At 41.4% G+C, this 25726-nt stretch overlaps 1 protein-coding gene across 1 annotated transcript in view; it reads right to left on the bottom strand.

Annotated features, from left to right (window-relative positions):
- Positions 1-22957: 22957 nt before the first annotated feature.
- PPP1CB (protein phosphatase 1 catalytic subunit beta) overlaps positions 22958-25726 on the bottom strand; it is a 30007-nt gene continuing 27238 nt past the window's right edge. The window contains exons 7-8 of the mRNA XM_065679461.1: positions 25337-25471; positions 22958-24746 (exon numbers count right to left, since the gene is read on the bottom strand). Coding sequence (XP_065535533.1) covers positions 24642-24746; positions 25337-25471 — 240 coding nt within the window. The 3' untranslated portion in view covers positions 22958-24641. The remainder of the gene's footprint in view (positions 24747-25336; positions 25472-25726) is intronic.

Below are 25726 nucleotides of genomic sequence, written 5' to 3'. Positions count from 1 at the left end.
TTAAAGCTCATCCAGTTCCAACCCCTGCCACGGACAGGGACCCCTTCCACTGGAGCAGCTTGCTCCAAGCCCCTGTGTCCAACCTGGTCTTGAGCACTGCCAGGGATGGGGCAGCCACAGCTGCTCTGGGCACCCTGTGCCAGCGCCTCAGCACCCTCACAGAGAAGAGCTTCTGCCTAATGTCTAACCTAAAGCTTTCTCATCCCTGTTCTTCCCATTTTCTCCTCTTCCTGTTGAGGAGGGGGAGTGCGCGAGCAGCTGGTGGGAGTTTGGCTGCCAGCCATGGCCATCCTACTGCACTCAGATACCAAATACCTCATATGGACAAGCGCTGAATCGTGTGCAGGCAGCCGGGAAGTACAGCACCTAAGGAAACCTCAAAGAAAGGCAGTGAGTGGCTCCTGGTGCCCACTGAGCACTGAACTCCGCCACAGCTACCAGCATCCTTGCTAAGCTGTCTGGCTGCGTCTTATTTCTTCATGAGGAAGTGTCTCATGGGTTCTGCTAAATTTCTGCCAACACATTTGACTTCCATCTTGGGACAGAAAATGCAATATAACAAAGCATCCTTGAAAAATCGCTGAGCTCTGCTCTGTGGCAGTAATGACAGCATCTATTGCCAATAAAAGAGAAGGAACAAATTCCAAGAGGCAAAAGAAAACAAGCCATAGGCATACAGAGCATATGAGAAGTAAGAGTAATCTGCTGCCTGGGTCTCTAAAGCACAAATCTTTGGTTAATTTCTGTTACTGATGTTGCTGCTGTTTGTTTCGTTTTAGACATAACCACAAACAAAAAGGAAGCTTCAGATACAGGGTTAGATTATAGAAGATAATTTACACAGAGCTTCCTCTCAAAATTGATTCAAATCGTCTCAGATGCAAGCCAGGTCATGCAAAATAAGATCTCCCTAAACACTGTAAACAGAGTAAGAATAAACATGAAATATTAAAAGAGGGTGATGTCTCCAGGCATCTTTCTCAGCATCCTCAGTGATACGGAAGACAGAGTCATCGGCACATTAATGACAGTCATGTACAGTATTAAACTGGAACTTTCCTCAAGTGCTACCAAGGGCCATGAAATAATGCAAGGGAAGTAATATAAGCATGGGTAAAGTAGAAAGAAAATACAACACAAGCAAATATAAGACCACACCTGAAGTCTACTGAATTCAGGCTAAAAAGCCCTTGACTCAGTGATACCTTAGATCTTTCTTGAGCAAGAAGAATTCGAACTAGCATTTTCTCTACGTGAAACAAAGCTGCAGTGACTCCTCTAAGAGCAAAGACAGATCTGAAAAGCAACAATAACGAAAGTGAGCTACAGGTGAAAATGGGGAGCTGGAGGTTTGACTACATCATGCAGTTTGGCAGCTATGCAAGCTAATGCATTTTGGGCTTACAGACACATACATACATGATGTGGTGCTGTGCCAAGGGACCCAGGAAGCACTAAAAGAGGCACTTGTGTTACCAAAACCCTCTCTGACCGTGTTTGCTCAGCACCCCATTTGATCTCGGAGGAGTAGGAGGTTTTACCTCAGCGTCAGAGCAGCATGCAAACGCGGGCAGCAGAACTGCATGCTGGCAAAACCCAGGCTGACTCATTCCCAGCTACAATGCAGGTCTCAAATCCATGGACGTTTACCCAGCTGCTGAAAGAAGGGCTGTGGGGAAAAAGCGCCCCAACACCAGGAATCATCTATACATACCATCGTGGCTGGCTGCACTCACTGGAAGAGCTGAAGTGTTCCTTGTAGCTGCTACAAGATCTGCCAGATGCTGTTTGCTGGCCACAGTAGTGTTCCCAATGAGCTGTACTCGATCCCAAAGTAGAGACTGTGGATGAACAGGCTAAACTTACCTAATTTACCTCTGAAATTACATGATAAGCGCACCATTTGAGTGTCATTCTGTACTGCACAGATTCCACCCCCCCCTTTTTTCTGTGAGTTGAAAGAGATGGATTAACTGGAATTCAGTTGACCTTCCATTGTTTAAGACCAAGTCTTACTTGTTATGCTCATATGAGGTGGCACAGAACTAAGCAGACGTCTAACCTAGACAGGCAGGCTTCTATGTTATGTAAAGCATAAGCAGATTTTGAAGTAAAGCTACTATTAACCTCTGCCTAATTTCTTCTAAAAGGATTTTTTAAGAATTTGAAAGCAGGGCAAAGAGAATGCTGTGTTCCAGAGTAAGGCCTGCTAAGCAAAGGCCGCTGAGAGAATACATGGCCTCGGCATACTGCAGTGCTTCCCTCTATCTGCCTTTCCCTCCTGGTTGAATCCATTACCATCAGGTGGCCCCTCTTGCTCTATATACTGCACACCTTGAAACAGTCCCTCGATCCCTGGCACATCTGTGTGTTCGTGCAATAGCAATAATCGTAACTCTTCTGAGATAGCAGAAGGTGTTACTCCAGGGAAGATTAGCTCATAGTGTAGGTCTTAAGAATTTACTGCTTTGGGAAACATCTGCGGAATATAAAGAAGCAATTGTACTGCTACTTTCTTCTTTCTTAATCATGTGCTTGAAGCTTCTTAGTAAGGATATTTGAGTGACCTGCGTGACAAATCACTGCCTCAGTGGTTTTCCTTATGGGCACTGCCACAACCGTGCCATCACAAATCCAGCTGGGAACATTACAGTCTGATCTCTTTATGGGCATTTCAGCACCTGCTAGGAGCATACCAGAGAATGAACTAGGGCACATAGTGCACTACTTAGCTGTTTAGCCCCCAGACAATGAAGCAGGCAGATACAGAGCCCAAATTCCTCTCAGTTTGTGTTCAAGTGGAGGAACCAGGTAACCACTTCTGCTTTTACCTTCCTCTTTCATCACCTACAACTCTGAAGAGGGCTGACTATGGATCCCAGACACTGGAAACCAGAAGACCTATCAGGTAATGTAGCACTTTTATGACAACAGGAGTATTTCCTCTAGGTTACTGTCTTCTAAGCACGTATAATGAAGCTAACACTCTCATATTATCTGGTCCTCAACATTTGGGTGCTCTGCTGTTGTCTTTTCTTTGTGTTTACATCAATCCTGTCTTTTTTGAACTCTTTGACTCAAATTTCCCTACCAGTGACAGCAGATCAAACCTCAAAATTTCCATAATGTGGAAAAACCCAAGGATGATGGAGTCCCAAGGCCACTAGGATTTTAACATTTCTAACAGCCCCCAGGTTCAGATTCAGCTACAAGTAGGCACATGAAAGCAGCCATCCATTAAAGTCTGACCAAGGTTAAAACAGGCTACACAGCTTCAATGTGGATATTTGCTTCTCTATTGTCTCTTAACTACTGCAATCTAACTCCTTCACCCAACTATGTAAGGTGCTGACCTCACATCTGCATGAGATACTGACCTACCTCAGGCACTACTGGCTTCAAAATAAGCTTTCCCGGAAGCTTTTTTTCTGACATCCCTGGAAGATGTCAAAATGTTCAAATTTGCTTTATAATGAAAAATAATAATTAAAAAGAAAGCAAAATCAAATACTGAAATTGCCTTTCAAAGTGCTTTGTACCAACACATATTGTGTCCAACATCTGAAATTAGAGTTGGAATGAGATGCTGTTGGTTTGTCAAATTAAAAAAAGAAAGGTTCAAAAGATTTCCTGGAAATTGTAAACAGAACGAGTCGGTGAAATGCTTCCAGTTTACTCAACCAGCAGCTTCCAACACCAAACCTGTGCGCTTGAAAAGTTTCACTGCTTTGCTTCAGTCGTTTTGCTCTTGTCCTCTGAACAGATCACAGAATCACAGAATCCCAAGGGTTGGAAGGGACCTCAAAAGATCATCTAGTCCAACCCCCCTGCAAGAGCAGGGTAACCTACAGTACATCACACAGGAACTTGTCCAGGCGGGCCTTGAATATCTCCAGTGTAGGAGACTCCACAACCCCCCTGGGCAACCTATTCCAGTGCTCTGTCACTCTTACAGTAAAGAAGTTCTTCCTGATGTTAACGTGGAACTTCCTATGCTCCAGTTTACACCCATTGCCCCTTGTCCTATCACTGGATATCACTGAAAAGATGATTATTTTCACCTTTTTCAGTTAATAAGCAACACACAAACATAAGCAAGGTACCACTGCAGCATGACTTGATAGGAGAGGAGTCCCCTCACTGGGACCACACAGCATATGCAGGGCTCTGGACTAGATAAAAGTAATGTTAACGTTTCCCCCAGAGTTTCACTGGATCTGCTCTCCCCTAAAAAGAGACGAACAGAGTCAGTGCAAGCGTTCACACCAAAGATCTACACTGACAAACAGGGAGTTCAAATTTAAATGCGCAACTTCTCAGCTATGCTTTTTGTCTTCGCCATCCTGGGACATTTTACATGATGAATTATTCGGTCTTCTGATGCCCACAGAAGAAAACAGCCTTTGGACACCCATCTGCCCAAGAGGCTGGGCTGAGAACAGACGCTCCTTTCAAGCTGCATTCTTCACATTTCATGGTGAATCTGTGATAATACACCACAAAGCGCCTACTTATGGATTTCTTAAAACTGCACGGGTCTATTTTACACCGTTGGCTGTCCCTTCAGGTATAAGCACTGAAATTTGGACTTAAATATATTTTCAATACATATTTATCTGTCCACATGATTGTATTTCAGGGAAAAAGTCATTAACTAACTTCCTCTGCTGTAATCACCTCACTGATTTTTTTCTTGGTCAATCTGAGATTGGGTTTTAGGTTGCTTGTTTTTTGATCTTTTTTGGGGGGAAGGGGGGGGCTTTTGGGGCTCCTTTAGATATAGTTTTGTAAAAGCAATCTTTATAGCCATGCATAGCGAAACCAGTTTCTAAAAGGAATTTTTCAAGGCTATTTAGCTTTGTGCTGTGTGTGTTCTCCAAGCGGTACCTAGCGGACATTTCCTGTATCAGAGCATCCTAGGCACAGCTCTCAGAAGCAGGCAAAAGTTCAAGTATTCTGTGGTCCCCTGCAGCACACCAGCATGGCACAAAGGGCTCACCTGAACACAGATGCAATAGTTGCAATAACCCAACGCTAGAGTTAAGACAATGCTATGATGTGACAAGCTGCAGACTTCCTGCTGTTTATCCTTATGAGACAGTTGTCTACCCAAAATGAGACTTCACCTGGTGTGGACTTAGTCTGAGTTATAGAGACAGAACAGCGCAAGAACAATATAAGAGATCTTTGGAAGTTATAGCTCACCTCTCATTGCTTGTATTTTCACTCTTGAATAGCTCTGAAAAGCCATGAAGTGAGGGGTCTTTGTCTTTTAAGATGGGACTGGTCTGGCCTCCGAAGCAACCCACTTCATGAATTTCTCTGCTATGTGAGTCTTGATTTCAACCTATCCTTCAACCTATCCTTTACAAGCATATAGGCAAACAAAGACAAAAAAGAAACCACACTATCTGGTAATGTCTCAGTTCGGAAAATGTGAACGACTGCAAGAGCTAGGAACTTCTACAGCCAGGCACATTCCTAGCATCCCTATGCACCGTCTGTGTAATCCATAGTATGCTTTATCTATCTTTCAGTAAGTCCATCTGCACGTATGCTATAGTTACCAGGGAAAAGTTAAAAATACACCCTAGGTGTAGCGATGCATAAGGCAGATCCTCACCGGTAAACCAGGAAATGAGTAAATCCCCACTCTTCCTGAACAGTTCTTCACAATGGTAACTCCCTCTTTCCTGCACACCTACACTCTCACATGCCTGGAGAAGCTGGGGGTGGGGGAATGCTGAGCTTTGCAATGTTGTTGGGAAGCTCATCAGACCTGGCTACTTCCAATTAAAGGAGGGAGCAAGTTCAAAGCCTCTGCTGATCTCGGCTGTGAACTGGTACCACGCTCAGAGATGACTGTGCCTGCTGCTGAGACACAAATCCACTGAGCCTGAGAAGAGGGTGTACGAGCATGTCCCCCCTTCTGGAAGTAAAAACAGGGTAGGAGGGAAATCCCAAACCTGCTGAGGTGGCTTGCAATGCTGGAACACTAACTCGAACTGACAGGAGGCAGTGGCAACCGAACCCAAGTGAATGCAGAAGATGCTGAGGGTGAGCGAAGACTAAAGAGAAGAGATGCGCAGAGGGGAATCTGTTGACATCATCATGGTGTATGGATCTGCAAGGTTCCCAGCTCAAGCAGCCTTGCAGCATCGGCTTTCTCCTTCTCTAAATGCACACACTTTTAAAGGCTCTGGTTTTCAGACCCTATATATTGTACTGGGAAATTAAGGAACAGCCTTCCAGAAGAAGATTAAGATACTTCAGCAGCTAGCAGGAAACATGCCTGAGGATGAGCTGTATCGATTGTCACATCACTTCCCTTCTACCAACTGTTACAGGATTCTAAATTGAGATAAAAATTGCCCAGTTTCTGCCTTCAGCTTGGGCCTGGATTCTTTGCAGCATACATCAAATCTGGAGAATCAGTTCACTGACTAGAAACAGATCTACAAACATAGCCCTTGAATTCGCTGCGACAAGTGCAACAACAACAGTCGTGGCAGCAGCTCCCCTCTATATGCTTTATCTGGCCCTTGAATATCATTAGAGCAGGGAAGAGGAGTGGGAAGAAAAGCTTGCAGGCTGGTGATACACAACAACTTTACGCAGAGGTAGGTTCCTACTGCCCTCTGCTGTAACATCTTTATAGAACTTCCCTGAAGGAAGCACCGAGCACGATAGCTTAATGTGCACATTATGCATTACACTCAGACTGCATTGAAACTATGGTAAGTGGAACGACACAGCTAGAAACAGTAGGCTTTCTTGCTGCTTCTTTTAATTCTTGAAGTGGACACATACTTCTTGTACACACACAGAAAACAGACCATAGGCTGATTACTTCTGCTTGTAATTTTACTTATGATGCTATATATTTTGGATTATGTGCTCATGGTTCGCAGTTCTGATGGATATATCGTCACAGACTTGACTGCAATGTCTTTTGGTTTTTCTTCTACTCTAGGACTTACCAGATGTTGACTTAGACTACTAAATTACTGGTAAGTCTCCCTCATAAAATGCCCCAGTGAAGCTTCCTGGAGCCTCTTTCCCATTGCACAAACACTGCAGCACCAGAAACCTACCACACTTTCCTAGCAGCATAACAGTTAGGTAATCCAGATGGAACATCCTACTGAGTAGGTCTATTTCATCTTCAAATCAGATACCAACATCACTTAAGTTACAGATAAAAGAATCATGCTGGTCACTGTGTAATACTGATGTCTATTCACATGCTGATCCCTATATACAGAATTCCTTTCAGCTCTTTTCCAGTAGCTCTTCATGTTCCTTTAAAGCTTTGTAACTTCTGGAGTCTTTGACAGAGCTACAGGCTCATATAGCAAGACTTGAATAAAGTTCTCTTCCATTCATTTTCTTCTGCATTCTCTCCCTTTACTACTCAGACACCAACAAGACTAAATTTACTGACTCTGGATAAGATATATTGTTTCTTTGCTTGCCTCTACTGTTCAAGCAAACAAAATCACTTCCTATAGAAAATAGGATGTATTTATGGTCAGTAAATAAGATGCAGCTATGCAGTTTGGCTCTTCCCCCTCCCCAAAATGAAGACGGACGTTAGTGATGGGAACACTACTGTAACATGGCAATTTTAGCTTGGCAACATGCATGTGTGGAAGATTGCATATGTAAGTCACACATATAAACAGTACATATAAATATAAATAGAGGCCGAGATTCTCAGTGCCACTTGGATATGAGTACTTCTCATTAGAAGGAAGACAAATTCACCACTCAAATCACTCCAACGGATTTCAAAGCCTCTTCTGTGAACAGTTTGGGACATCAGCTTTTACTCTTGCAATTTCCTTCTTAGAGCCTTTTCAATACCTTTGCAAGCAGCTATATTTAAGGAAGATTATAATTCTATGGTCAAGGCTGCAATACGTGGATTATGCATGGGCAAGTTACTGACTTACAGATAAATCCACACCTGCACGTATCTGCACCCTCATACAAGGCTAACAAGATTCCTCACCTTTCCACCACCCTCCCTGAACTTTAGATCACATTTCCTATATGAGTCGCTACACCTTCAAAGAAAGGATGACACAACTACAGCTCTCAAGTGGCCCGAGGCATTCACTTTTAAGGCTGCATTCAACTTTCATCAAAGGAAAACCAGTAACTAATGAGGCATTTGAGTATAGGAAACCCTAGGAAGAAACTGCAAACAGAGCCTGCAGGCAACTGCACAAATGTGAGATCAAAAGTATTCAGAATATAGTGGAAAGAACTGGGGGCACTCATCTATAGGACACAGCTGTCATAAGCTTTGGAGAACCTCCAGTTCCTGTTTGAGGTTGATTCTTAGCTAGTGATACACAAGATGGAAAAGCCTACCGCACCTCTGTCACAGAATGTACGTACATGACATTAAAGCCAATGGCAAAACTTGGGAAATGAAATAGTAGGTCAAAAGCCACATTGTTTCCAATTACAACCATGTAATTTTGATGAAGTCAAAGAACACTGGAAAAAAGCCAGTTTTGGGTTTTTTTTGTAATAAAAAAGGCATGTGAAGCATGTGATGCAACACTGCTTTGCTAAACCCTAAGGGACCAGGAATCTTCTCGAGAAACTATCAGCCAGGTATATGTCAAATGACTGACTGCAGAAAGCATGCACTAACAGGATAAAGGTGCGAAACAGTTAAAGAAATATTAGAGCTGGCATTAATGTACTTTGCTGCCATGTTAAAGAGTCCCTGTTTATGGTCCTGATCTGGGTAACTGCTTGAACGCTTCCGTGAAGTTCAGTATGCAAATAGTCCTAATGATTGAAAGGGAACTACTACTGTGCTTATTTCAAGTAGACACTTCAGTACTCCACTGAATTGGTGTTCAAATGGATTAAGGGCTGCTAATCCATGTAAAAGCTTCCTTCTACCTTATATACCCGAAGAACACAATTCAATAAATTGATCTGAAAAGCTAATTTCTACTAGCATTCTATACTGCTTTTCAATAATGCAAAACTACCAAGAGACAGTGCAAAATCAAACTGAACCCTAACATGAGCAAGACCTACTGGCTTTAAAAGCAGTACTCAAGTCACAGGACAGTAGTACCATGTGAAATGATAGAATGGTTCTGCTTTCTCTTTCATCTCCAGTTAATTCTCATGTTTGCACAAAGCTTTTCTGTAACATCTGTTTTACCCACTAGAAAAGAATACATACACAGCAAAGCATTTCAAATCCTAAATTGTGTACTGTTCCTCTTGGCATAGAAATTATTTCATAGAGGTTAATTATCCATGTAAAAGGAAAGGCTTGTCCTCTCCCAGAAGCTAGTCTGATTAAACAAATTCATCTTAACTGATAGCTACTATTGTCTGCAGACTGCAAAAGCAAAGTCCATATGCGGAAAAGGCTATAATTGTTGAAGTACTGTAAAATCCCAATATTGTGATGGGTGAAAGGCAGATGAATCAGATCTGCTCTCTACTAGAAGCATCACAGGGAACAAAGAAGCAGTATCATTTATGTCATCTTCAGCACGCGAAAGCATCTCCCTGGAACAGCCCAGCAACTTGAAGGTTTATGTTAAAGTTCTTCCTCTTCCTTACAGAATTATCTCAACAAGAGAGTTGCCTGCTTGTGTGAGAATTCAATTTCTTAGGTCTGTGATGGGCTTAGGCTTTGGGGCAACTTTCCTAGAACTCAGCTTGTACGGTCATTAGATGCAGAACAGGGTTGACTACAATGAGAGGGAGCCACTGGCAAGGGCTTCATTCAAGTTGCAACTCAAAGGCAGTTTATGACTAAACAGGTTGCATAGGTCACATTATGCACCATTCTGCTGGATGTATTTATTAGTCTTGCAGGACTCACGGACGTGTCCACATGAGTAAACTGGAGAGGGCCAGAGAATGGGGCCAACAGCTATCACACAGCTGCTGCATTATTTTTAGCACAAACCTTGACACACTTTCACAGATGTCAAAAAGCCATTTAGAGACAACATCTGTAAGCACCCTTTCCACACTGCAGAAGAAAGATATTGCAATGCACAGAAAGTTATACCAAGAATGAGAGGGCAAAAGGTTTCTTTTACGTGGACTTGCTACTGCCATTCTTTTGTGAATACTTGACAGAACACCCAAGACAACCAGACTGAGGTGAGTGCTTGAACCGAAGAGATTTATGTACTAGGGATATCTGTTACAGGAACCAACTAGTAGTAAGGTTAGTTTTTTATTTCATGGTTATGTTGTATTAGTTCTTTTGGGTATGCCTTGTCACCAAAAGCAATAGAGGGTGAATATATGAAAAAGGACACTGACCTTTTCACTAGTAATGTTATGCCTAACCTATTCCTGTTTTGCATCAGTGGAAACCTGGACCACTGGAAGGCAACAGGAACAAAGAGGCAGCTGCAGTCCTAGGGTTTGCAACAGTACCTGTGGGAGAGAAGCAGCTCAGAAAAGAAGATGCTGTTGCCAGGGCAATGAAACAGTGCAAAGGTTCTGGGCATCGTCTCCTGAACTCCCATAGAGAGTTGGGTTTTGCTCTGGCAGAGCCAGGAGGAGGACAGGAGGCACAGCCACCTTGTGCCCTCCCACAGGGTGGAACTCTTCCTCAGGGGATGAGGGCTCAGCTGGCACAGACAGGGCAGCACACATCTCAGCTGAAGCCAGCCAGACCCTGTTTCTCATTAGCAGAAGTTCCAGCTGCTTTCAGAAATCCTGATGATAGAGTGCAAGCCAAAAGAAAGGAATCCAGGTCCTATCTTTTAGTTTTGTTCCAAATTAGCAACCATAGCCCTTTAAACTGTTCCTTTCTTGCTATTATCCATGAGAAAACAGTTGTTTGTCATGCTTCAATTAATACATGACCCGACAGGCGTTGTGCTGCGATCCAACAATAGACAGTTTGCAGATATTAATCAGGCAAGGCTTCAAATGAGACTTATGTTCAATAAAAGGTTGACTCTGTGCGGTAGTAGATATACCCTGAGCCCAAGTAAATGGCTTTCATACAGTGTGAGAAGGAACCTTTGCCCTCCTGGGCTTTTTTTGTTAATGATCCATGCAGGACTCTGTCCAGAAAACTGACTCACTAGTCTTGCCTTCCTCAAAATACAACCATTGCAGCACCGAAGGCTTCACACTGGGAATCGCTGACATAGCAAATGAGCATTTTTCAGTGCCCAGGGCATTTTATGCAGCATTCATTTCTATTTAGCTACTTCTTCAAGGCTTTCCATGTCCCTTCAACGGTACTCTTGCCGTGTGGGAGGGATCAAGAAGAGTTCACGATTTATCTTTAATGTCATTCCATTTCATGGAAGTGAGACTGATTCCTCATAACTGCAAGACTACACTGCCTGGGGTTGCAGAAATAAGCTGGACATGTATGTTCCATCTGCTTAAAAAGTGATTACAGGGATCAACATAAGCTCCTTGCTTTTTATGGAACAATGTTTGTTCTTATTAGTGAAATAGCATTTCGATAAAGTCAACAGCTACAGAAATATATAGATTGTGGGTACAGCTACATTCTGTACCTACATGAAACTTTAATGAATTTGAAATCAATGAACATTTAATATGCCTGACAAATTACAGATTTTTCACTGAAGTACTTGCTATAGCAGTAACAGTTTGAGTTAAAGCAGCATGTGATAAAGGGAAGTCTCCTTCTAATACAACTCGCTTTAGAAAAAGTACAATCAATACACTGACACTTTGTCAACAACTAGTTAAATCTCTCTGCCTATCATACATGGGATATTGACCCAGGGGATATTCAGGAACATGCTTGTACGTCCAAGAGGGAACAACAGATGGTGCATGACTGCAGCTAATGTTCTAATCTATGACAGTTTGGAGTTCTTAAAAAAAAAAAAAAAGACCAAACCAAACAACAAATTGACAGTCCCGCATTATCCCACGTCATAAATGGGGTGCCAACTGCTATAACAGAAGCATGAAGTGGTAACATCTGAAGAGTTCAACTCTTCCAAAGAAGAAGTCAAGGAGGTTTAGAAACACCCTAGGTTCAGGGTACGTTAACTAAAACACCTAAATAGGTGTTTAGTTTTGTGGGTCAATCTTCTCCCTGCAGCATCTCCATAGTTCTTATGAAAATCATCCTCTGAGGAAGAAAAAGAGGTTTTGAAATAAGGATGACCTACCACTGAAAACAGCCATGCTCTTTCTGTCCAGATGTTCTTATATAAGTGAACAACACCGAAAGACACTGAATTCTTGGGAAATACTAACTGTTAGTAGGTCAGCATTTGGCCAGATGAAGTCTTCCTTTGCGGAGAACAGAATTAGAGACCTTACATAAATTCTACCAATATCTGTGCTACGGATTACAGAACTCAGCTGAAGAATTATTTTTAGGCAGCAACAGAAACTTGTACATGCCATTTTCCTAAATTATTGCAGCTCAAATTTAAGTGAGTAAAGGCGTATCTCTACCTCTTCGTACGAAAGGCCACTTTGCTTACTCTTTTGGCCAGCAGCACCATGCATTTCAAAGATATGTTTGTTTCTGGGGTTGTTTATGAGAGTTGTACTATTTATAAAACAGTACTACCAATCATAACCACCTCCAGCTGAAAAGCCTTAACATGGGTAGTCTGGATACCAGTAAAACACTTGCTAAAGCAGCACAGGACATGTAAACACCTCAGCAGGGTAAGTTACCTTTATGCTATGGCAAATAAACTGCTGCTTTTAACTTTGCTTTTAATGAGCTTTTGTGTCTAGTGGGACTCAGGGCTGACCAGCTCTCAAGGTGGCCACCCCAGTTTTCCACTCCAAGGAAAGGAGTCAGGAGATACATTTGATAATAGAATCATGGAATAGTTAGGGTTGGAAAGGACCTAAAGATCATCCAGTTCCAACCCCCCTGCCATGGGCAGGGACACCTCACACTAAACCAGGTCACCCAAGGCTCTGTCCAGCCTGGCCTTGAACACTGCCAGGGATGGAGGTGTAATGTATCTATAACACACATACACACACCTACCTGCAAGAAGGGATGTCAGCAGAGGCCACGAACTAACAAACATGGAGCAGAGGTAACAAAGGCAGCTTTTCAGGCTGGAGAAAGTGGATACATAAAGACCACCATAAGTGGGTAAGGAACTACATAAGCAGCTTATTTCCCACCAGGCCTGCAACACTTATTACTCCCAGCATGGAAATATTAAGGCTAAAGCCATGTGTGGACAGTTTTCCTGCAACAAAAGAAATCAGCCTGACTGAAACAAGAGGTTAAGCGCCAACCACAGCATACCACTTTTTCTATAGGGAAATTTAGGAAAACAATTGACTTCCAAGCATTACTTCAGAGCAGAATTTTGTGCTGTTTTCCAGTATAATCTAGATGCCTATTTGAAAGCATGTGTATCATTCCAATGCTCTCCACTTGAAAGTGCTTGTTTTGCTACTAAGTTGTACATGGCAATGTGCACTCTCTCTTACATGAACAAATGACTTAATATCACAGGTTAATGTCATTTAACTCAAGTATACATGCTGCTTTCCTAAAGAATGGGATGTATGCAAAGTAAATGCAAAACTAGGTTGTAGAAGATTAGTCACTTGAAGTTTTAGAGGAACAGCAAGAAGCTTCTTGTGAAGTTCTAGAAATCCAACCCCTACCTCATTGACAAAATGCTGACATTGAATCTTCCACAGGCAGAAGCAGCCACAGAGTACTAACAAATGGCTCCAGCAGGAAGAATGCACAGATACTTTCATCCCCAGTCTTAGCAGAAATTATCTATCAAAACCACATGGAAGATCACTGCAGGACACTAAGTTATCCCAGCATAGCACAGGTCATCCATCCTCTGGTAAGTGCTATTAATAAAGCAGAGCAAGGATCATGATTTTTTTCTTCACCTCACAATAGCACAATTTCTTCCTCCATCGAGCTGATTCTAAGAACTGCAGGCATCAAAGTACAAACAGAAGAGGCTGACATGTAGTAGGAATCAGCATAGGAAGATGAGCAGCCAACAACAGCACTGCACATTAACCCTGCCGTAGGTCAGTGCTACTGTCCTGCAGCAGCCCAGTACATACTGTCAGTATGACAACACCATTGTGAAGGAGGAATTCAGTGTCTTCTTCAGCTACTGCTTAGAAGTGTTATCTGTGGGTCAGCAAAAATATGACAACAAAGCAACAAACCTCTGATATAGGTGGAAAAAAAGTTTTTTCTTATTGCTCATTCTTTGAAAAGGTTAGAGAATTATAAAAAAATCAAAATAAAAGACTAAGGAAGAAGAACCAAAGCTTTGGAAAAGTTCCAGAGTAAAATAGAACCCTTTATCAGGAAATGGTGGCTAGTGCTGCCGGTATTGCACACAGGACACATAATTACTGTCTTCAGGTAAGGAATCTAACCCAGACTGCAGGCCTACAGGAACTCTCACATCTTCGCTCTAGTCATCACAACCACTCTATAGTCAAGAAGTCCTTTGGTGTTTTTGCTTTCTACCATCACACTTATCTACCTTAAAAGACTGTTGGGCAGATGTATTGCTTGGATACTTGTGGATTACAGACTACCATGAAAGGGAGATAGGAAAGCATTATATTTGCAGCATAGAGCAGACATTTCTTATTTATAAAGCATTAATATTATAAGCTTCATCCACCCCAGTTTTCTTCAGTTTGAAGACCAGGACACTAAAACCAGTGACTGAGGAGATCCACGACCTCTGTAAAACCCCTGCTTACATTAATAGGTAACAACCCAAATACAGTTCAAGTAGTTGTGTACAAAAACTACCACATGCAATCACAGTTAAAAAAAATCTCCCCATAATTGGCTGCAAATAATTAGTTTGTGGTTTAGATGAGTTACACAAAAATATTGCACTTCAGCTACCTAGCAAAGCCTCCTCGTACAGGCATGGGTGACTGAGTAAGCAAGCACTTGTCTCCTTTAAGTGCTAGTTTGAGGCTCAAGCGCTTCTCTGTAGTACACTGATGCCCCCTCCTGGCCATTTTTATAACTGAGAAACAAACTTTAGTCCTCAATTGTATTTATTTTTAAGGGAGACACAGAAGCCATTAAAATTTCTCCATTACCTGCTAAAAATTAAACATGCAGCACCGTAGGGGAACTAACTGATGCCTGACAATCAAGTTCCTGCATGACTCCCAGAGGTGTCCAACAAGGTATGCTCAATCCTATCACCACAAACCTGAGCATCTCCATCTTCTCCCAGCCTGCCCCACAGCCTCAGGTCAACATCACAGAGCCCTGAGGGCATAAGCTATTATTTTTTCTCCACTACCAGATACTACTATAAGAGCTGAAACCAGATACATGCTATTCATCCCACTGTAGATGTCTGACCCAATAATGCAGCAGAAAGCTGAAGGTATCCATTTATTCTGAGTCTAGACTTTGCTGAAGCACCCTTTCCAGAGTTATCACGCCCTTCCAGCTTTAACACGATTCAGTCTGCACCCTAGAAAGCCACAGAAGGAATCTGAGGTGCAACCCCCAAAATCTGAGTGGTTAGAACACCTGAATTGAACTGGAATGGCTCAGCAAAAGCGTACAAATTGTATTTGTTCCCCAAGAAGTGGCCCATAATCCTGTGTGGATGAAAAAACAGGGCCCTGGGGAAGCCAGTGGGATCTGGAACTTCAGGGATACAGAAAGAGATAGGAATGAATGGGCCAGTACAAACTTCTCTTAGGGGTTCAACATAGCCCACTAAGGACTAACAGATAAAGAGTGTGGCCGCTAGAGCATTAGTTAAGTGCTCTGTATGGAGTCTGCTTCCATGCCACATTACCTCATGCTCACCTATGCGAGTAGAGAGGGTATCTGAAGACCGGAGGTGAGTGAAAGCTGCCAGAAGAGTCAAGCTGACCTTTGCTTTCCTTTTTTCCAGCACTCGGCCTGTGAGTCACTACCAAAGAGCGTAATGTGGGAACTCCGGAGAGAAACCAAACGTCTGCTGAAGATACTGGTCTGCTCACCACCTTCCCACAGGCTCCTCCTGAGCTTTAGTTAAGTCTGGCATGCAGGCTGCCCAAGAACTGCTCTCAGGTCAGCTACAAGCTCTAGGTAATTCTGACCACGGCTGCCTCCAGGCTTTTCCTTCTTTTTGACTCTGGAATCTTCTTTTCCCAAGTCTAAGTAAGTCTCAGGCTTTCCCTTGAGAAGGGAATACCCTTCTCACTTTTGCCTCAGGCCACAGTGGTGATTAGCACACCTTGCAGCACGTCCTCCCCTTAGTAACCAACCACCTGAAATTCTTGTGACACAAGCCTACCTCCCACTAGACTGCTATATATATGGAACAAAATCATGCCAGCAAGCAGGACAACACATCCTTTCTCTGATGCCACCCTGGGGGCACCAATCCATGACTACAGACTGCCTGCTGAAATAGCAGCTCTGTACCTGACATCCAAGCCTCTGATCCTGAAGTGACCACACAGTGATACAAGACATCTCCCCCAGGACAAGCTTCACACTGCTGCTCTCTGGGCCTAAGGAAGGGCAGCCATGAAACCTTTCAGGCTTGCTGGAATGCAGAAAGGAAAACACATTACTGCAGTCAGCAGGTAACTGCATTCCATTCCAAGTAAACTGACAACCTCAACCAGTATTTGTCATCACTACTGTTTATAGAGTTGTGTGTGGTGTCATTAACCCTACAGCATTTATGGAGGGGATGAGGCTGTACTGCCTCAAGATATGGTTGTTGCCCTGCTCTTCAGTACAACTTCCTCCACCTTCTTGAACTGTACACATACCCCAGTTGCTGCTGTTCTAGTACGTGACTGCTGAGGTGCACAGCCTCCTGCTGCTGCTGCTAGGTTATCCAGCCACCGAAGATTTCAGCCCTCTCATGGCAGACTGAAAATGAGTCTCTCATTGCAGCCTAAAGTATCACCATATTGAACCATCTGGGAAGCTGAAGAGACCTTGCCACCATTGGGTAGAAGCATGAGTCAGAAAAGAGACAATAAAGTAAAATCAGAGCAATGGTAATTACGACAAACAATGGAAAAGGTACAGAGAAAAATGTTGGGTAGACGGTGGAACAGTAGAGTAACAGAACGCAGTGACTCTTGACAGGCAACGTCAGAAGCGCAGATGCCAGTTTGACTTTACACAGCATGGGAAGCACTTCAGTGTCACATAAGCTCTTCTCATTTTGATTTCATTCTGTCGGTGCACTCGTGTCACCCACCCGTGCTGCGGGGCCTCACAGTGGTATGGCCCACAGCGTAGTCTGGATCGTTGACACTATGGACATACACTAGGAACAAATTTATTTTGTGTGAAACAAAACCAAAATGTCCAATCTGCCTACAGCAGTATGGGCTCTGCCATCCAAACCAGGTACATGAGGACAATCAGGAGGATTCAATTCAAAACCACGTAGTTGCTCCAAACTAACACACTTAGTGTAGATACAGCTTTTCAAGAGCAATTCATTTTAGACTAGTGGAAGCTGGCTAAGTATCAAATGATTCCCTCAAATCAGGTTTAAACTCTGCAGGTGTTTTCAACAGTATAAACCTGTGATACCAAGCCCATGGGTGGAGCAGAGTAAGAACTGCTTAACTAAAAGCAACACCTTATGTAATATTTGGATAGATAAGGTATTGAAATTTAATATCAGCCCTATTCTGATAGCATCTCCCAATTAGCTCTCCACACCTAAACCAGAACCATTTATTTTCTCCCCCTATGTAGTTATATTGGTTTATACCAGACCTGAACGTCTTACATATTTTCCACCAGTCAACCTCCAATCACTGGAAATTTATACAAAGAATCCCATCTTATTTAGACTTGGGAAAAGAAGATTCCAGAGTCAGAAAGAAACCTGGACACCTTTGCCCTAAGACAAAACCCAACTTTTTTACGCTTTTCATGGCAGCTCTTGATTCTTTTTCCTTCAGAATCTTCATATAGTTTTAAGAAGCCTCAAGAAGCCAGCCAAATTTAAGGGAAATAAATTTGTACATTTAGTTGAGGTAAGCCTAGTTACAATGCAGCAAGATCCGAGTTATTAGGAAGCATGAATGTACTTCAGCACTGATCAAGGGATAAGGTTTCCACATCAGACAAGTGCAGGACAAACATGCCAAGTCTGCAGTAACAACTTTTCACCCACTGGCCTTCTACCACTAGATGGCATCGGATGCCACATCGATTCTAACATGAAGAAAATGTTACCGTCAACTGGATTGGGTGTTTTTCCTTAATCACTCGTGTTAAATTCTTGTATAGCACTAGTATACACAAGATACACCAAGGAAAATAGTACATCTTCTTACTACTCTAGGTAAAAGCAAGGCAAAAACTTCTAAGCCTAGTATTCAGTTGTTTGTTGTTGTACCTTTAGGTAAGAGCCTTGAGTAGGAAAAAATTGAATAGTGCTCTCCATCACCAACTTCAACAGAACGGGGCATTAAGTCTTACAGCTCATCCTCCTACCCAGCCTCCTGGAAGCTAGATGCAATTAAGGCGCAGTTAAGATGGCCATTAATATGCAGTTCTTGTAACACGCTCCCTCTCCCAGCACTTCACAGAATGATACACATTCTATCTGTGGAAAGTGCAAGAAGCTACTCAGGAATACCAGCGTGAAATACAAACATAAAATACTCTGTGGTAGCTAGTGGAAAATGACTCATGTATACCCGACCAGAAATTCACCAAGACAATGAGGGATTTACACGAAGAACTGTACAAATGCTGCTAGGAAGGAGCCAGAGGCAGCAATGTGAAATATGTTCACATCACAGTATGTTTGTTGAGAATTCAAAGTACTGGATACAAAAATTACATTGGAATATGTTTACTTGCCAAGGTTTTCCCCTGCATTCATTAATGGTGTGCGCTCCTCTGCTTCATGTCAGGAGCTGCAACAGTTCACAAGATACCAGCTTTTTTCCTGGCTAAACCTTCTCAATAATTAATTGGATCCATCTACACCATTCTCTCTTGCAGCCTGAAGATTCAAACCTTTTAGAGCAACACGAGCAGGCAACTCTACCAAGCGAAAACCCAGTAATTTAATGATTTTGCTCTCTGAAATACACTATTTTTGAATATCAGCTATCTGTAAGAGTAGAGTAACTGTTACCTTGCCTATTTGATTTACTTCCTCCACTTAACAATAACTCAGGTTAACACTGAAACTTAACATCTGGGCATGTCTATCCTATTTACAAAGGATTTTTCAAGTGGTGCTGCTTGTTTCTAAAGCTCTGCCTGGAAGCTTTTCTCACCTTTAACATAGAGCTTACATCTCCACTTGAACATACAGAATAGCTTTTGATGATCTGTACTAACAGCTGGATCTAGTTAGCAACTGCTTTCTGATATGCTTGCTTGTAGGACTAAGTCTGCAGTAGTCCAAACAGGCAGCTTGAGCTGCAGATTCTGTTACTTAAGGCAGCAGCAGAACCTAGGAAAAGGGATGGACTAGGCCATATGCAGCAAGTGTACACTGTTTAAAGCTCCACCTATTCAGACTGTTTCAAGAAGCAAACAGCTATTTTGAACTGTTTTTGTATTCTTATTTCTTGGAACACAGGTGCAGAGATTAAATGAGTTCAAAAACAGCACATCAGGAAACAACGATGTTTTGTCCTTATTACCAAGTAACACATTGAGATTATTATTTATTTTGAAAAGGCACTCTAAGATACACAAGTGACTTTTGCTCATTTCCCAACAACTCAAGGGTTCTACAAGATGCTCAGGCACTACCAGTTACAAAATCCATGGAAGATGAGAACCTGCCAGACCCATAGCACCATGAAGTACCCAAACTTGCATCTTATCTTAGTACTTATTTACTGTCCCAACACTGACTTACTGTCATGTGGTATTCCAGTGTTCAGTTCAACATGGCCTGAGGTTCCTTCAGCTTGAATCATGAGACATTCAGTGAGAAGAATACTTTGCTATTAGCCCATGAGCTGCCATCTTGTTAGATGCTGTCATCAAAATCCTGATCAAACCTTAGAACAAATCAAGCAAGATCGATGTATGATCCAGGTGGAAAAAAGTATACAGCTGTGCTGAGAGTGATCTTGAAAGCTGCTACTGCTAATTAGCAGAAGCAAGCAGAAGACATCCAGGGATATACCTAAATATCCTAAGCCTGTTACTGACCGAGTTCCTTATTGACAAGAATGACTGTGTAGGTGAACATCACAATTCTGTTTTGATTAACACAATGCTCTTTAAAGCATGTTATTAGCCCATGTGGACTCAGAGATGGAGACATCTGACTGTGCTGTAATCATCTCTGCTTCAGTGTAAAGGGACATTCTCTCGCCCTTGCCTTTTCACCAGTTAATCTGAAGCCAAATATTCACTTTTATCCTCATGTACATTACAAAGCAGACGGATGCCAATCACGCATCAAGTTACAACTCAAGCAAGTTCAAGAGCAATACAATATTGACAGTATCACTTTGCCTCTGCTCTCTGCTCAGCTGTAATGCTACCTGTCAGGTTTGTATAAAGTGTCTTCTCCAACAAACCTGACAGCAAGGAAAGTTCCAGAAACACCAGCCACTGATATAACCATTGACAGTTTACCAGGAAGAAATTCAGAATCTGCTTAAAAGCTAGGGTTTTGCAACTGTTATCTACATAAGCCTTCTCAGAGTAGGTACCCTTTTCTGTTAATGTTTGAGCTTCACACCAAAGGCCAAACATGGGATATTTGTCATCTACAGATTCTGAAAATTCCAGCTACACAAAATGGAATCTCAGGTCCCCTTCAGTTCAACCATGTTAGATAGCAGTAGTCTCTTTTATATTTTCATTACTACACAGCAAAAAATATGTTTGCCAACCCCAAACTAATCACATACAGCTCCAGTCACTTAATCTGACAGCTTCCACATACAATGGCAATATCCTCTTGGGTTTACCAAAAGATAAGCCAGACAGGAACATTTCTTCATATAAATATAGGCTGCTGCTCCTCAGCTCATACGTCTACCATCTTTTGGCAGAAACTTAGCAAAGAGGATCTTTACCTTCAAGCAATCTTACAAAAAGGATGTAGGCTATTGACAACAAAAACAACTTCCTTCCATAGACCTGAAGAATTTCCATCAGAGTTTCCCAGCAATGCACTGCACTGGGATACTACAAGCCATGTCACACATACCTATTTGTTCCTCTCTGAACAGACGATACAGTACAAACTGTCTTCATAACAGGATGGTGAAGTTTGGTGACACCTAACAGTTGCACACTTCCACAATGAACTAGATGCAAAAAGATGAACTCGGACTCCAGCAGCCACATATACTTGTATGTGTCCAAACATGGCCAACCGAACGCAATCCAGTAGTGTAAGACATTTACAGTATTTTCAGTAAGTCTATTTCTACAGCATTTTTTGTAACTAGATCAGATCAGTATTCAAGATCCTACAGTAGCATAATAACCACAACTATATGAAACATTTTCTTCTTTAAAGCAGCAAACAATTACGAATATTCCATGAAGAGAAATCACTAACCACTAAGAAGCATACAAAAACCACCTCAAAAAACCATGATGTAAAACCAAGAATCTCCTATGAATCAACACAAAAGAGACCCAAGAAGCACTTCTTGAGACAGTATTTTCAATCAGATTAAAGCACACATTTCTCAAGTGTTTGAGAATCACAAAATGCCTGCCAACTAAAAAGCAGCAAGACAAGAGGTTATGCGCCACATTATACTCTGCTCTGAAATCAGAAATACCACCCTCAAAGGGGTAGGGGGAACACACAAAAATACCCCGAAATGGTGTAACAGCTCATTTGAGAATCCTCCTGTAACTTCCCAGTGCATTAACACTGTGCTATGCAGTGGCATTTTAGACTTTTATGGACAAGACATTTACATAGAGGGAAATTTGTTAGCAAGCAGACCACTAGTGATTTCCACAGTAGGAGTTAATTCTGAGTATAGTTAGATTCAGGTTTCATTTTTTACCTCTTCCAGAATGGACAAATAGTAAAAATACTAAAGATCTAAATTAACATGGCAAACATCAGCTGAAGTGGTATGGAGAGTTCTGTTATGTATCTGATCCTCCTGGTTTACTTGTAGTATGCAATAATAATATTTACAGTGATAACATTATTAAACCATATTTTCCCCCCAATATGATGATGGATGTTAGTAGACATCCCAACCCCCCAGAAGTCAAAATAGCACTCAAACCCTTTGCAAGTGATTGCTGCTATATAAACCCAGCAATTCTTCAGAATAACACCATCAGATCTGGCTTTCTAGGGCTATAAAATAAACTAAGAACTTCCTATTTCTTTAGGACACACAAGAAGGCCTGAAGACTTTATTTTCCTTTTGACACAGCATCTGTAACACAAGCGAGAGTGTTAGGCACTCACATAACATATAGTTTTACACCTGGACATTCATGATACAGAGGACACTGTTCCAGAAACTAAGGAAAAATGGAAAAGTGTTAATCCAGATATTTAGTAACATGATGCTTCTTATAATAGAGGCTTGCACTTGGTAAAACCCAGCGTTTTCAAAACCTGTAAAACCAAACCTCAAGTAAGCAGTGACTCAGAGCAGGAAGTTATCCTGTCAAGGTTTACAGAATACATTTAATCAATTACCTTGTCACAAATTGATGGTATTCTCATTTACACAACTCTCATCACTGACCTTCAATAACAAAATGTCTTTGAGCAATACCAGAAGGAATCTACTTCTCCATTTTATTTTATATACTGAAACTCTGGTGCTTGCTTCAAGGTGAGGTTAATCAAATCACTGTTCAAAACCACAGACCAATCCAATATAAATCAATAAAATACGTATGTTGTAAAGTTTGGGTTTGGGTTTTTTTAATATGAAACTCCACACTTCTTGAGGAACAGTAAGGTATGCTAAAATAACCAGTCAGACTTCATTCAAATGAATTAGACAACTTTTACTAAATGAAAAAAAACCTACATTTAAAATATGCATTTAAAACAAAATGGAATTAGAAAAGAGACTTAAATCCATTTTAAAGAACTTGCTCACCGTGTCAGAAATCAATATATCTCTTGCATTATATAATGTGCCAGTTCATAAAACGTAAGTTACCAGAATCCTCAATTTAACATTTTCAAAGACAATACTGAAGTCAAGAGTTTTACATCTACTGATGCACATTTAGAATGGTATAAATCTGAAGCCTTCCCCCAAAGAATCTTACAAATTTGACAATATTCAATAAAAGCTTTTGTAGTTATGTCCAATAAGTATTGCATCCTAAAGCATCACAATTCTGTGCCTTTCATATACCCTACTATAAATTTTCTATCTTCTTTGTATCTTGCCATTTGCCAATGTTAAGTCTTTTGAGAAAGGAGAGAACTGGAAAGAAATACTGCATAACTCTTGATCATGTACAGAAATTATTGCTACTATAGTACACTACAAAGCAGAAGTCTATACAACAGTATATGAAATTTGATCATGAAAATCCAAAGGATATAATCTTTAGTGACATAAGCCTTATAATCATGTTGAACATTCCTACACAGCATTTGCAGCTCACCACTCATCAGCTAGCCTACTGTCCGTTGATGAACATCCATTTAAACACACCCTCTTATGAAAAAGAATGTCAGCTTTCAAAGGCTTAGCAAATAAGGATCTTCATGTTCTGTGGAACTATGTAAGATGAACTTTGATGCAGGTAAGGAGTTACCTGGAAGCTAAGCATGCCAAAGGTGTTTCATGCTAATAAAACTAAAGCCAAGGTACCACATAATCAAGTTACCAACTAATAGGCAATGCCATTTTTGTCCTACCTAAGTTAAATGAAGTGCCATAGCACAGTGTAATGTCAATAATTTAAAATAGTGTAGTGCACAAATTCATTGTGTGGCAGTTTAAGTTAAAAAGTCAAGACAGGGTTTTCTGTCTCAATCTATGCTGGCTGTCAAGCTGTCCAGTCTGGGCTTTTTGGACATAATTTGCCTTTTAATCACTACCATACTAGAAACTTTGCAGTGTAATGGGGCACACATTTGGGCAGCATTATTATTATGCATCATTATTATGAACAATAGGGAACTAGGGGGAGGAGAAGAGATCAATGGCTGTTCTGAACAGCCCCTTCCTTATTTCAATTTCAAAGAGAGAGCCAGGAAATAAGACTAGATACCATATTTGCATCATTCTAGCTACAAAATAACCAAAGTAAAAGCAATCAAGCAACAATAAGACCACATTACACAAATGGAACATCATGCTCTCATCTGGTTTAACTATTACATCAAGTTTTAACTGGGATGTTGGTCAACTTCAAAAACTGTGGTAAGTGTGAATATGTAGTTGCAATAGTTTTTTCCTAATTTTTTTTTTTTTAACTCTATGCTGGATATTAGGACTTGGAGCTATACTTGTTACAATACAGTGTCGCACATCTTTCTACTAGAAAAAAAATTAATAAAGATCCTTTACCCGTCTCTTTAAGTTAAACGTGTGACATCATAAAGGGTGTCAAATGGCTGGATGGTTTTACAGTGCACACATTATATACTGTAATATGGAGTTTTGTCCTTGACAGATCTGATGGTGTTTCTACATTATTCCTTTCTTCACCTCTTCTTCGGTGGATTAGCTGTGCGAGGTGGAGTGACTGGACGCCCAGAATTCAGTCCACCATACTGGTACTTGGCTTTCTTTTCAGACGGTTTCAATATCTTGGAGAAAATAAAAAAGTTCTTTTGAGTCAGTGACAACTAGGAACATTTAAAATATTGTTAAGCCAACCAAGTCTCATTGAGCAAGAACATGGATGGGGAGGAAATTACATCACAAGCCTACAAATTTCTGAATCCTACATAGAACAGAAATACTACTTCTAAATACTTCTTGTTCTACTACTACATTGGGGTGAGAAAGGGAAAGAAAAGGGGCCGAAAATGTGTCGAGGAAAGAATACTGATTAATACCTGGTCAGAGTAATCATACTAGAAGGGCCCCACTAGTCCATTAGTTGGCATAATTAAGGTAGTCTAATCACTAGGTGTGACTAAAAAGAATCACCCAATTAAATTCTTAAATTAGCATCCAAATAGAGGGAGTAACTCAATATGCAGGAGTTTGGAAAACAACAAATCCCACATAGTTCTCTGGAGAACAGTTGGTTTGCAGTTTTAATCATGGAGAGCTGTGCAGTCCTCTTTGCAGCTCAAGTATGTTACCTTAGACTAATCATAACCACGATGAGCTGACTCAGTCCGTATAGCCCAACACCTAATGCAATACTTCACGTACAAATGTATCATACCTGAAAGGAACACATCAGAGTTTCATCCACGCTCATCATGCCCCCTGCATTGTCAAACTCTCCACAGTAATTTGGAGCTGAGAATAGGGTGACCAACTGCCGTTTAGCAAAGAATTCATATCCATCTTCAACCACCTGTGAACACCACAGAAACCAATAAAGTTCACATTATTAAAAAAAAAAAACAAAAGATACATTTTGAAGAAAGAAGCCAGTCCTGAGGAAAACAGGACTTATATTAAGGAGACTGCAAGCACTCATCAAAAAGCTATTGTACGTCTTAGTATTTCGGTCATTTTGTCTCATCTGGACACTGAATGCCAAATCTGGTACCTTAACCCGTGTGACACTTCCAATGTTAAATATGCAATTTGTTCAGTGTTTTCATAC

The sequence above is a fragment of the Lathamus discolor genome, chromosome 5, assembly GCF_037157495.1.
Source record: "Lathamus discolor isolate bLatDis1 chromosome 5, bLatDis1.hap1, whole genome shotgun sequence".
Classification (NCBI taxonomy): domain Eukaryota; kingdom Metazoa; phylum Chordata; class Aves; order Psittaciformes; family Psittacidae; genus Lathamus; species Lathamus discolor.
The sequence above is the reverse complement of the archived record's forward strand: the minus strand, read 5'-3'. Positions and strand labels throughout refer to the sequence as shown.